Source organism: Octopus sinensis, unplaced genomic scaffold, assembly GCF_006345805.1.
Source record: "Octopus sinensis unplaced genomic scaffold, ASM634580v1 Contig10305, whole genome shotgun sequence".
NCBI classification, from domain to species: Eukaryota; Metazoa; Mollusca; class Cephalopoda; order Octopoda; family Octopodidae; genus Octopus; species Octopus sinensis.
Window position 1 is genome coordinate 1 of NW_021832096.1, and position 12,500 is coordinate 12,500.

The following is a 12,500-nucleotide window of genomic DNA, read 5'->3' on the forward strand; positions in this document are numbered from 1 at the left end:
ATAGTAATGTATAAACAAAGTAAATAATTATAGTAATGATTGCAAATTTTGGCACAAGGCCAGCAATTCCGTGGTAGGGTGACGAATCAATCACATCAACCCCCAGGACTTGACTAGTTTTTATTTTATTGACTCCAAGAGGATGAAAGACAAACTCTTTCACCCGTGGACATGTTTACAAAGTCAGAAAACAGCACAGCTCCCATGAATTTAGGAAACATTTTTTCCCGCTGAGAGTTGCTGAAGCATGGAACAAACTGCCAGCATCAGTTGTTAGTTGTCGGAGCACTGCATCCTTCAAAACTTCCATGCTTCCTGAGATTTGCCAACACTACACTTGATTTTCTCCCCTCCATACACACACAAGCATGTATCTGACTCATACATTGTTCGCTTTCCAGACATTTCTACATTACTGCATGTACTTTATATGCACTTTCTGACAAGTTGTGGTGCACCTGAGCACTGTTTACAATTAATTCATTATTATTATTATTTTCAAACTCCACCCGTCTAACACCCGTGGACATGTTTACAAAGTCAGAAAACAGCACAGCTCCCATGACTTTCGGAAACGTTTTTTCATGCTGAGAGTTGCTGAAGCATGGAACAAACTGCCGGCATCAGTTGTTAGTTGTCGGAGCACTGTATCCTTCAAAACTTCCATGCTTCCTGAGATTCGCCAACACTACACCTGATTTCCTTCCCTCCATACACACACAAGCATGTATCTGACTCATACACTGTTCACTTCTCAGACATTTGTACATTACTGCATATGCTGTATATGCACTTTTGACAAGTTGTGGTGCACCTGAGCACTGTATACAATAATTTCAGTATTATTATTATTTAAAAACTCCACCCGTCTAACACCCGTGGACATATTTACAAAGTCAGAAAACAGCACAGCTCCCATGATTTCAGGAAACATTTTTTCACGCTAAGAGTTGCTGAAGCATGGAACAAACTGCCAGCATCAGTTGTTAGTTGTCGGAGCACTGCATCCTTCAAAACTTCCATGCTTCCTGAGATTCGCCAACACTACACCTGATTTCCTTCCCTCCATACACACACAAGCATGTATCTGACTCATACACTGTTCACTTCTCAGACATTTGTACATTACTGCATATGCTGTATATGCACTTTTGACAAGTTGTGGTGTACCTGAGCACTGTATACAATAATTTCATTATTATTATTATTTAAAAACTCCACCCGTCTAACACCCGTGGACATATTTACAAAGTCAGAAAACAGCACAGCTCCCATGACTTTCAGAAACATTTTTACACATTAAAAGTTGCTGAAGTATGAAACAAACTGCCGGCATCAGTTGTTAGTTGTCGGAGCACTGCATCCTTCAAAACTTCCATGCTTCCTGAGATTCGCCAACACTACACCTGATTTTCTCCCCTCCATACACACACAAGCATATATCTGACTCATACATTGTTCACTTCCCAGACTTTTGTACATTACTGCATATGCTTTAAACGCACTTTTGACAAGTTGTGGTGCACCTGAGCACTGTATACAATAATTTCAATATTATTATTTTTTTAAAGTCAACCGTGATAGAATTTGAACTCAGAATTGGTACAGTGCCAGACGAAATGCTTAACAGCATTCCTTCCAGCTCTTTATGTCCTGAGTTCAAATTCTGCCAGGGTTGCCTTTGCATTTCAACCTTTCAAGGTCAGTGAAATACGTACCATCAGTCAAGCACTGGGGTCAATGTAATTAGTCAAGCATTGGGGTCAGCTAGTCCCCTCTCCCAAAACTGTAGGTCTTTTACCTTTTGTAGAGAGAATTATGTGTGTTTGTTTATTTTTGTTTATTCTCTTTTTCTTTCTTTTTTTCTTTTTGTTGTTTGTTTCAGACGAATACTCGACCCTCTGCCAGCTTGTGGAACCCCTCACCATTGGGAAAACGGGAGAAAGCTGTCAAAGACATGGAACATGTCTTAATGGTGTGTGCCACAGAGTTGGCAGAAAATGGAAATGTCAGTGCCATACAGGTTTCCAGAATGTCAATGGATCATGTATAGGTACGGAGAAACCTTATAATCTTTTGCTTCTTTTATTCTTTCTTTTTCATCATCATCATCCCGTGCCGGTGGCACGTAAAAAGCACCATCCGTCCGTGGCCATTTGCCTGCTCCGTCTAGCACCTGTGCGGGTGGCACGTAAAAAGCACCCACTACACCCACGGAGTGGTTGGCGTTAGGAAGGGCATCCAGCCATAGAAACACTGCCAGATCAGACTGAGCCTTCTGGCTTCACAGACCCCAGTTGAACCGTCTAACTCATGCTAGCATGGAAAGCGGACGCTAAATGATGATGATGATCATCATCATCATCATTTAACATCCACTCACGATGCTGCCATGGGTTCGATGGTTTGACTGGAGCTGATAAACCAGAGAGCTGCCCCAGATTCCAGTCTGATTTGGCATGGTTTCTACAGCTGGATGAGTTGCCCTTCCTAACACCAACCACTCCAGGAGTGTGATGGGTGCTTTTACATGCCACTAGCACGGGTGCCGTTTACATGACAGCAGCAATGACCACAACTACCATTCACAGGTGCTATTTACATGGCACCAGCAACAATCATGACAATTCACAGGTGCCCTTTACTTGGTACCGGCAATGAGCACAACTATGATTCACAGGTGTCATTCACAGGTGTCATTCACATGGCATCATCAATGACCATGACTACGATTCACAGGTGCTATTTACATAGAATTGTCAATTACCATGGCTACAACTAAAATTCACAGGTGCCATTTATAAGGCATGGGTGATGGTCCAACTCCGATTTCACAGGTGCTATATACATGGCATCAGCAATAGCCACAACTATGATTTCACGGGTGCCACTTACATGCCACTGGCATAGATAGATGGATGATGTATATGTATGTGTGTATGTATGTATGTATGTATAGACAGACAGATAGGAAGGGAGAGAGGGAGAGACAGACAAAGAAAGACAGACAGGGAGGGAGGCAGACATACAGTGAGAGACAGACAGAGAAAGAGAAATAGACAAATAGACAGACAGACAGACAGACAGATAGATAGATAGATAGATAGATAGATAGATAGATAGATAGATAGATAGATAGATAGATAGATAGATAGATAGGCGGTGAGCTGGCAGAAGCGTTAGCATGCCGGGCGAAATGCGTAGCCGTATTTCGTCTGCCGCTACGTTCTGAGTTCAAATTCCGCCTTTCATCCTTTCAGGGTTGATAAATTAAGTACCAGTTATGCTCTGGTGTCGATGTAATCGACTTAATCTGTTTGTCTGTCCTTGTCTGTCCTCTTTGTGTTTAGCCCCTTGTGGGTAGTAAAGAAACAGATAGATAGATAGATAGATAGATAGATAGATAGATAAGTAAACACACAGAGAGACATATATATGTTAATGAATGTATATTTATATTTCAGACATTGATGAATGTCTAAACAATGTATGCAGACGTGGTGAATGTACCAACACTGATGGAAGTTTCATTTGCACCTGCCCAGATGGGTTTGTTTTGAACAAAGATGGACGAACTTGTACAGGTAAGTCAAAATTCCAATCTCAGATGTCATGTCTGATTGCAGTAAAGCATTTATATTGTCATTTTTTTAAAAGCCTTCTGGTTTCAACTTCATTATTTATTCATATTAAAAATTTAAGGAATTTACTTTGGATCTTTTTGGTTTGAACGGCAGTTTTTCTAGCGGTGTCATGTGAAATTGGAGGCGCAATGGCCCAGTGGTTAGGGCAGCGGACTCGCGGTCATAGGATCGCGGTTTCGATTCCCAGACCGGCGTTGTGAGTGTTTATTGAGCGAAAACACCTAAAGCTCCATGAGGCTCCGGCAGGGGATGGTGGTGATCCCTGCTGTACTCTTTCACCACAACTTTCTCTCACTCTTAGTTCCTGTTTCTGTTGTACCTGTATTTCAAAGGGCCGGCCTTGTCGCTCTCTGTGTCACGCTGAATATCCCCGAGAACTACGTTAAGGGTACACGTGTCTGTGGAGTGCTCAGCCACTTACACGTTAATTTCACGAGCAGGCTGTTCCATTGATTCAGATCAACCGGAACCCTCATCGTCGTATCTGACAGAGTGCTTCCTTTCCCCCATATGAAATTGTCACCCATAATTATGACCCTAGAATCGATCTATTGCATTTCAATCTCTTTTAGGGTTAGGGTTAGGGTTAGGGGTGGGAGAAGGGTATCTTTTTTTCTTCACAAATGTAAATAAACCCAATCCATTTCTTAAACGAGGGACATATTTATTCGGCACAGAATGCTTTTTACCTCAATAGATGTCACTGATTGGTTGAAATTGCAGAAATTGAAGAAAAAAACCAACAAATATCTTACAAACTATAGAATTTTCTCAATAAAGCCAAGAGAAAAAGACGTTTTATAAACACATTCTACCAGTATACGAAGTTTAAAATTTTTTGATTACCTAGAAATTATCTTAAAAACTGCCGTTCAAACCGAAAAGATCCTTTACTTTTGGTCTGCCCTTTGTATGTTTTCTTTCTGTGATATTTCTCTAAAGGTTTTCACAATCTTCTCTCTTTTTGATCAGATATGAACGAATGTGAAAAGGAAAATATGTGTCCAAATGGTGTTTGCCAAAATATGAACGGTTCCTACAAGTGTCGATGTAACCCAGGCTTTCGTCAGTCACCAAATCAACAAGTCTGTTATGGTAAGTTCCAACCACGAAATTTCACTGTACCATAAATCTATCTACATCCTGACTATGTGTTTGTGTGTGCATATATGTGTATATATATATGTGTGTGTGTGTGTAGATATATATATATATATATATGTGCATATATATATATATATATATATATATACACATACATATATATTATACATATATATATATAATATATATATATATATATAATATATATATATATATAGTACGTTTAAATATTTGTTGTGCAAGATTTTTTTATATATATATATATATAATTATAATTATAATTATATATAATTATAACAATAATTAAGGGTTTAGCAACAAGTTGCTTGACCACATACCGAAAATTTTAGAAATGGCAGCCAAAAGGCTGGTATTTCATTTTTCTACAAAATAAGTCTCCACAGATAACAATATTTGTATAAGTTTTTACTGAATATGGTTCTTTTCCATACCGAAAACTACTTAGTAAAATTTGTTAATTTATTAAATTAATAAATCTTTTACCCTATATCTGTAATGATTATATATATACATATATATATGTATGTATATATATATATATATATATATATATATACACATACATATATACATATATATATATATACATATATATATATACATACATATATACATACATATATATATATATATATATATATATATATATATATATATATATATATATATATATATGTATATATGTATGTATATATGTATGTATATGTGTAATTACACACACACATGAACGCACATACATCCTTCCTCGACACACACCATGAACACATACGTTTTAAATATTCTCACCTCACCCATAATTCATTATTACTTTTTTTCTTTCAGATATCAATGAATGTGTAAACAATGGCAAACTCTGCTTAAACGGAGACTGCCACAATACTCCTGGTAGTTATTACTGTGAGTGTAAAAGAGGTTTCAGTCTTTCACCCGATGGAGCATTTTGTGTTGGTAAGTTAATTGTTGGCATCAAATTTCCCCCTGGATGTCTAACATCATTTTTTTTTTGTTTTTGGGGCCATTTCTGGATTGTTACTGGTGCTTTTCTCTTTTTCCCCATATTTTTTTTTTTTTTTTCCAATTAGAATTTTGGTTACTTTTGAAAAGCCATTGCCAGCAGCTGTAAGGAACTGAAGAATATATTCTCTTGGGAGGGAATAAAATGAATGAAAACAAAAGAAAAAGATGCTAAAATATTCTACAACATTGATTTATTTCTTAAGGATGTCCCCACCAATTTTTTTTATTTATTTTGTTGGGTTTTTTTTTATTAGGTGCATGGTAAAAAAAATTACTTGGAAAGGCTTCAAAATATATTTACAGTTAACCCCCAAGTTGTAACTGGTATTTCATTATATCAACAATCTTTTGGGGGGAAAATAGTGAAATTGAGCATTTGGCATCATAAACTGATTCACTAAACTCTAACTGAATCTGACTTTGGTTTCAATGAAGAATATTCCAATTTCTTGTTCTTTAAGGAACTGAAGAATATATTCTCTTGGGAGGGAATAAAATGAATGAAAAGAAAAGAAAAAGATGCTAAAATATTCTACAATATTGATTTATTTCTTAAGGATGTCCCCACCACCTTTTTTTTATTTATTTTGTTGTTTTTTTATTAGGTGCATGGTAAAAAATTACTTGGAAAGATTTCAAAATATATTTACAGTTTACCCCCAAGTTGTAACTGGTATTTCATTATATCAACAATCTTTTGGGGGAAAATAGTGAAATTAAGCATTTGGCATCACAAACTGATTCACTCAATTCTACCTGAATCTGACTTTGGTTTCGATGGAGGATATTCCAATTTCTTGTTCTTTAAGGAACTGAAGAATATATTCTCTTGGAAGGAAATATAATGAAAGAAAAGAAAAGAAAAAGACACTAAAATATTCTACAACAATGATTTATTTCTTAAGGAGGTCCCCACCACCTTTTTTTTTATTTTATTTTTATTCAGTGCATGGTAAAAAATTACTTGGAAAGATTTCAAAATATATTTACAGTTTACCCCCAAGTTGTAACTGGTATTTCATTATATCAACAATCTTGGGCGGGAAATAGTGAAACTCAGCATTTGGCATCATAAACTGATTCACTAAATTCTAACTGAATCTGACATTGGTTTCAATGCAAAATATTCCAATTTCTTGTTCTTTAAGGAACTGAAAAGTATATTCTCTTGGAAGGAAATATAATGAAAGAAAATAAAATAAAAAGACACTAAAATATTCTACAACATTGATTTATTTCTTCAGGATGTCCCCACTGCCTTTTTTTATTTATTTTGTTTTTTTTTTATTAGGTGCATGGTAAAAAATTACTTGGAAAGGCTTCAAAATATATTTACAGTTAACCCCAAGTTGTAACTGGTATTTCATTATATCAACATCTTTTGGGGGAAAATAGTGAAATTGAGCATTTGGCATCATAAACTGATTCACTAAATTCTAACTGAATCTGACTTTGGTTTCAATGAAGAATATTCCAATTTCTTGTTCTTTAAGGAACTGAAGAATATATTCTCTTGGGAGGGAATAAAATGAATGAAAAGAAAAGAAAAAGATGCTAAAATATTCTACAATATTGATTTATTTCTTAAGGATGTCCCCACCACCTTTTTTTTATTTATTTTGTTGTTTTTTTATTAGGTGCATGGTAAAAAAATTACTTGGAAAGATTTCAAAATATATTTACAGTTTACCCCCAAGTTGTAACTGGTATTTCATTATATCAACAATCTTTTGGGGGAAAATAGTGAAATTAAGCATTTGGCATCACAAACTGATTCACTCAATTCTACCTGAATCTGACTTTGGTTTCGATGGAGGATATTCCAATTTCTTGTTCTTTAAGGAACTGAAGAATATATTCTCTTGGAAGGAAATATAATGAAAGAAAAGAAAAGAAAAAGACACTAAAATATTCTACAACAATGATTTATTTCTTAAGGAGGTCCCCACCACCTTTTTTTTTATTTTATTTTTATTCAGTGCATGGTAAAAAATTACTTGGAAAGATTTCAAAATATATTTACAGTTTACCCCCAAGTTGTAACTGGTATTTCATTATATCAACAATCTTTGGGCGGGAAATAGTGAAACTCAGCATTTGGCATCATAAACTGATTCACTAAATTCTAACTGAATCTGACATTGGTTTCAATGCAAAATATTCCAATTTCTTGTTCTTTAAGGAACTGAAAAGTATATTCTCTTGGAAGGAAATATAATGAAAGAAAATAAAATAAAAAGACACTAAAATATTCTACAACATTGATTTATTTCTTCAGGATGTCCCCACTGCCTTTTTTTATTTATTTTGTTTTTTGTTTTATTAGGTGCATGGTAAAAAATTACTTGGAAAGATTTTAAAATATATTTACAGTTCACCCCCAAGTTGTAACTGGTATTTCATTATATCAACAATCTTTGGTGGGGAGAATAGTGAAAGAGAGCATTTAGCATCACAAACTGATGCGCTAAATTCTATCTGAATCTGAGTTTGGTTTCAATGGAGAATATTCCAATTTTATGTTGCAAGGGTTTCCATCATCATCGTTGTCATCATCATCATCATCATCATTATCATCATCATCATCATCATCATCATCATCATCATCATCATCATCATCATTATCATCATAAAAGTTTAATGAATTTTAATTTCCTTTCAGACTACAATGAATGCTTGGTGAAAGGAATGTGTACCAATGGAAGATGTGTAAACATGGATGGCAGTCACAAGTGTATTTGTATGCTGGGTTATACTTTGTCAGCTGGTGGACAAGTGTGTATAGGTAAGTATTCCATATATATAAAGAGAGAGAGAGAATGAAAGAGATAGTGCAATAGAGAGAGAGAGAATGAAAGAGATAGTGCAATAGAGAGAGAGAGAATGAAAGAGATAGTGCAATAGAGAGAGAGAGAGAAATAGGTACATATATATTATATTAATATTCATTTATCTAAATATGTATACCTGTGTGTCTGTGTGTGTGTGTGTGTACAAGTACACATGTATACATAAGTATTTATATATGCACACGTATATATAAATACTTATATACATGTGCATATATAAATACTTATGTATACATGTATACATGTATTTATATATGTATACATAAGTGTGTGTGCATTAATATATATATATATATATGTGTGTGTGTGTGTGTATGTATATATATATATGTGTGTGTATGTGTGTATATATATAAATATACAGGGTGTCCCAAAAAAAATGTATACACACCTTAAATAATTGTAAATTTGTTATTCTTTGTAAGCCTAGTACTTATTCTATCGTTCTCTTTTGCCGAACCACTATGTGTATACATTTTTTCGGACACCCTGTATATATGTATATATATACATCACATGTATATGATGTCCATGCATTCATATGTATAGTAATATTTACTACCCATTCTCTCTCTCAACCAGCCTCCTCTCCCTGATGAACCAACAAAGGCAGCAGGGGCCCAGGGTGTTTAAATCAGGATAGATGTAAGCCCTGATGATGCTGAGGGTCACAATATCACCCAGTATTCCTGGATCTGATCAGATATGAACTGCCCTCTCCTCACCACATAAAACCTGTACCTGAAATCCTTTGAGGTACCTAGAGATGGCATTCATTGAGTCCCTAGGGTTGTTGATGATAATCTAGACTTGCTGGAAGACTTCAGCCATCTTGATGATGTCTGACAGCTAAGAATGGTTCTTTTCTTTAATCATGGATGATATGTCCCCACTGCAGTCTTCCAGCCATTTCCCAAAACAGATGTGCCTTTTATTTTCTGAACCAGCATGAATTTGCGACAGAAAACAAATATAATTTAATGATGTCCTCTGTTTTTCAAAGTGACACTTAACTTACTTTAACAACTTCGCTGAGACTTGCTGCTTGATGCACAACTATGAAGTCATGCTCATATTACTTATGAACATTTGTTACATAAACTGTGGCCATCTTGAAACAGCTGTCGAGATAAGACTTTACATAATTCTTCTCTTCTGCTTTGTTTTCTTTCTTTTTATTCTGCAATCTGTAATTTGTGTTCCATGCAAATATATGTCTCAAACCTAATCCTGTTTATTAACCTTATTACCTCTGTAACAGCCTGATAATGATTGTTCTTATAGTTAACTTTCAATGCTGAGGCACTGGCATCCTCATCCAAGTCAGGTGTCGCACTATGCGATGCTGTGGTCATCACGATGTCATGCCACCTTCTCCTGTCCTCTACCCCCATGGACAGCTGAGAATAAAGACAATCCTGTGGCTGCAATGTCTTTTAGCCAAGAAGTGGGTGGTCTGCCTCTTTTCCGTCTGCGGTTCGCCTTGCCAGATATGATCATTCGACCAAGTCCATCCCGGTGCATGATGTGGCCAAAGAACCGTAGCTTCCACTTCATGATGTTTCACCAAAGCGTCATCTCGCAACCGAGCTTTTCTAGTACCCATTTGTTCGTCCTTCTCTCCGTCCACGACACTCTAAGGATTCTGCGGTAACACCACATTTCAAAAGCACTCACTTTTCTCTCGTCTGCCTTCAACATTGTCCACGATTTACAGCCGTACGACCCGACCATGCAACAGGTTGTACTGGGTTACATGTTACCAGTAGCACTTGAAAGTGACCTGACATACATACATACATACATACATGAGTCAAATAGCAGATGATGGTCCTGTGGCTAAGGTTTTCAGGACTCAGAGGAGCACTGGCACTAGATGAAAAAGTTGGAGTTTAAGGTTCCCATCCATTTGAGCATCACTCTGTGTTATCTATATTAAGCTTTTATGACCGTGATCCCCGTCACCGCCTCCAACATCATCAGCATTATCATCATCATTACAATCATGAACATCTTCAGAATCATCACTATCGTTAACATAAGCAACATCTCCACCACCACCACCACCACCACCACCGCCTGATAATCACCATCGTCGTCGTCAAAATAACCTTAGCGTCCTTCACCTCCACCGTAATCCTCAACATAGACATCGCCTTCACCACTGAAGTTTTAATCCTTTTCATCCTCCTACTTCACCTCCTCATCGTCGTCACCACCACCACCACCGACATCATAAGCAGCATCATTATCATCATCCTGGTCTTCTTCTACAAAACCTTCCCCCCACTACAGCACTTCAAAACAAAAAAAACTCACGTTATTTATTCGTTTTTAATGCTCATCTATGTATCGATATATCGATTTATATTAAGCTTATTTTTACCTTCAATATTTGTATGTATGTATGTATGTATGTGACTGATTTATTATTGCAGATGTCAATGAGTGCGTAAACAACCCCAATCTCTGCACCAACGGAGAATGCATTAACACGCAAGGAAGTTACAAATGTGAATGCTACAGGGGTTACATCCTCCAACCCGATGGCAAAACCTGCAGAGGTAAGTAGCTAACAATAACAACAGCAACAACACCATCAAAACAACAACAACAACAGCAAAAACATCATCATCAAAAACAACAACAACAGCAACAACAATAATAATAATCCTTCTTACTGGAAGCACAAGGTCTCAAATTTGGGGGAAAGGGATTAAGTCGATTACATCGACCCAGGTGCATAACAGGTACTTATTTAATCAACAGATTTAATCAGCAGATATAACCTAACCAACATTTCAAATCTTTAAATACACACACACACACACACACACACTTGCAAGCGCACATACACATACAAATATTCACAACATATACACACATACACACATACACACACAATACTCTCACACACACATACACACACAGTCACACACACCCCACACACCACTTTCAAGCGCACATACCCCTACACTCGCACACTCACAACACACAAACACACATACACACACCCATACACACACATACACAAACATACACATACATACACCACATACTCTCACACACACAATACACACACACAGTCACACACACCACACACTTGCAAGCGCACATAACCCCTACACTCACACACACAAACACACACGCACAAAACACATATACATACACACAAACAAAAACACCACATACACACACACATACACATACAAATATTCCCACACATACACAACATACACACATACACACACATACTCTCACACACACAAATACACACACACAGTCACACACACACACACTTGCAAGCGCACATAACCCCTACACTCACACACACAAACACACACACAACATACACACACACACATACACACACACATACACACACACATACACATACAAATACACACACACATACACACACACACACTCACACACACAAATACACACACACACACACACTTGCAAGCGCACATACCCCTACACTCGCACACTCACACACACAAGCACACATACACACACACATACACATACAAATATTCACACACATACACACTCACACACACAAATACACACACACAGTCACACACATACACACACACACATACACACACATACACACACATACTCTCACACACAAATACACACACACATACACACACATACACACACATACTCTCACACACAAATACACACACACATTCACACACACAAATACACACACACACACATATATACCATAAAATAATGCTACCAAGCACTGCACACCTTGCATGTAGGGTACTAATACCCAGTGTATTACAAATACTTTTCATCCCACAGATACCAGACGAGGACTCTGCTACACCCAAGTGCATCGTGGTCAGTG

General features: G+C 36.7%; 1 protein-coding gene across 1 annotated transcript in view; it reads left to right on the forward strand.

Annotated features, from left to right (window-relative positions):
* Positions 1-1,885: 1,885 nt before the first annotated feature.
* The window catches only part of LOC115228313 (fibrillin-2), a gene marked incomplete at both ends in the record, with an annotated part of 32,134 nt that continues 21,519 nt past the window's right edge, over positions 1,886-12,500 (forward strand). Inside the window, 7 exons of the mRNA XM_029798921.1 lie at positions 1,886-2,053; positions 3,465-3,584; positions 4,617-4,739; positions 5,592-5,717; positions 8,449-8,571; positions 11,074-11,199; positions 12,455-12,500. The exon at positions 12,455-12,500 is cut by the window's right edge and continues 164 nt beyond it. Of these exons, the coding sequence (XP_029654781.1) occupies positions 1,886-2,053; positions 3,465-3,584; positions 4,617-4,739; positions 5,592-5,717; positions 8,449-8,571; positions 11,074-11,199; positions 12,455-12,500 (832 nt within the window). The remainder of the gene's footprint in view (positions 2,054-3,464; positions 3,585-4,616; positions 4,740-5,591; positions 5,718-8,448; positions 8,572-11,073; positions 11,200-12,454) is intronic.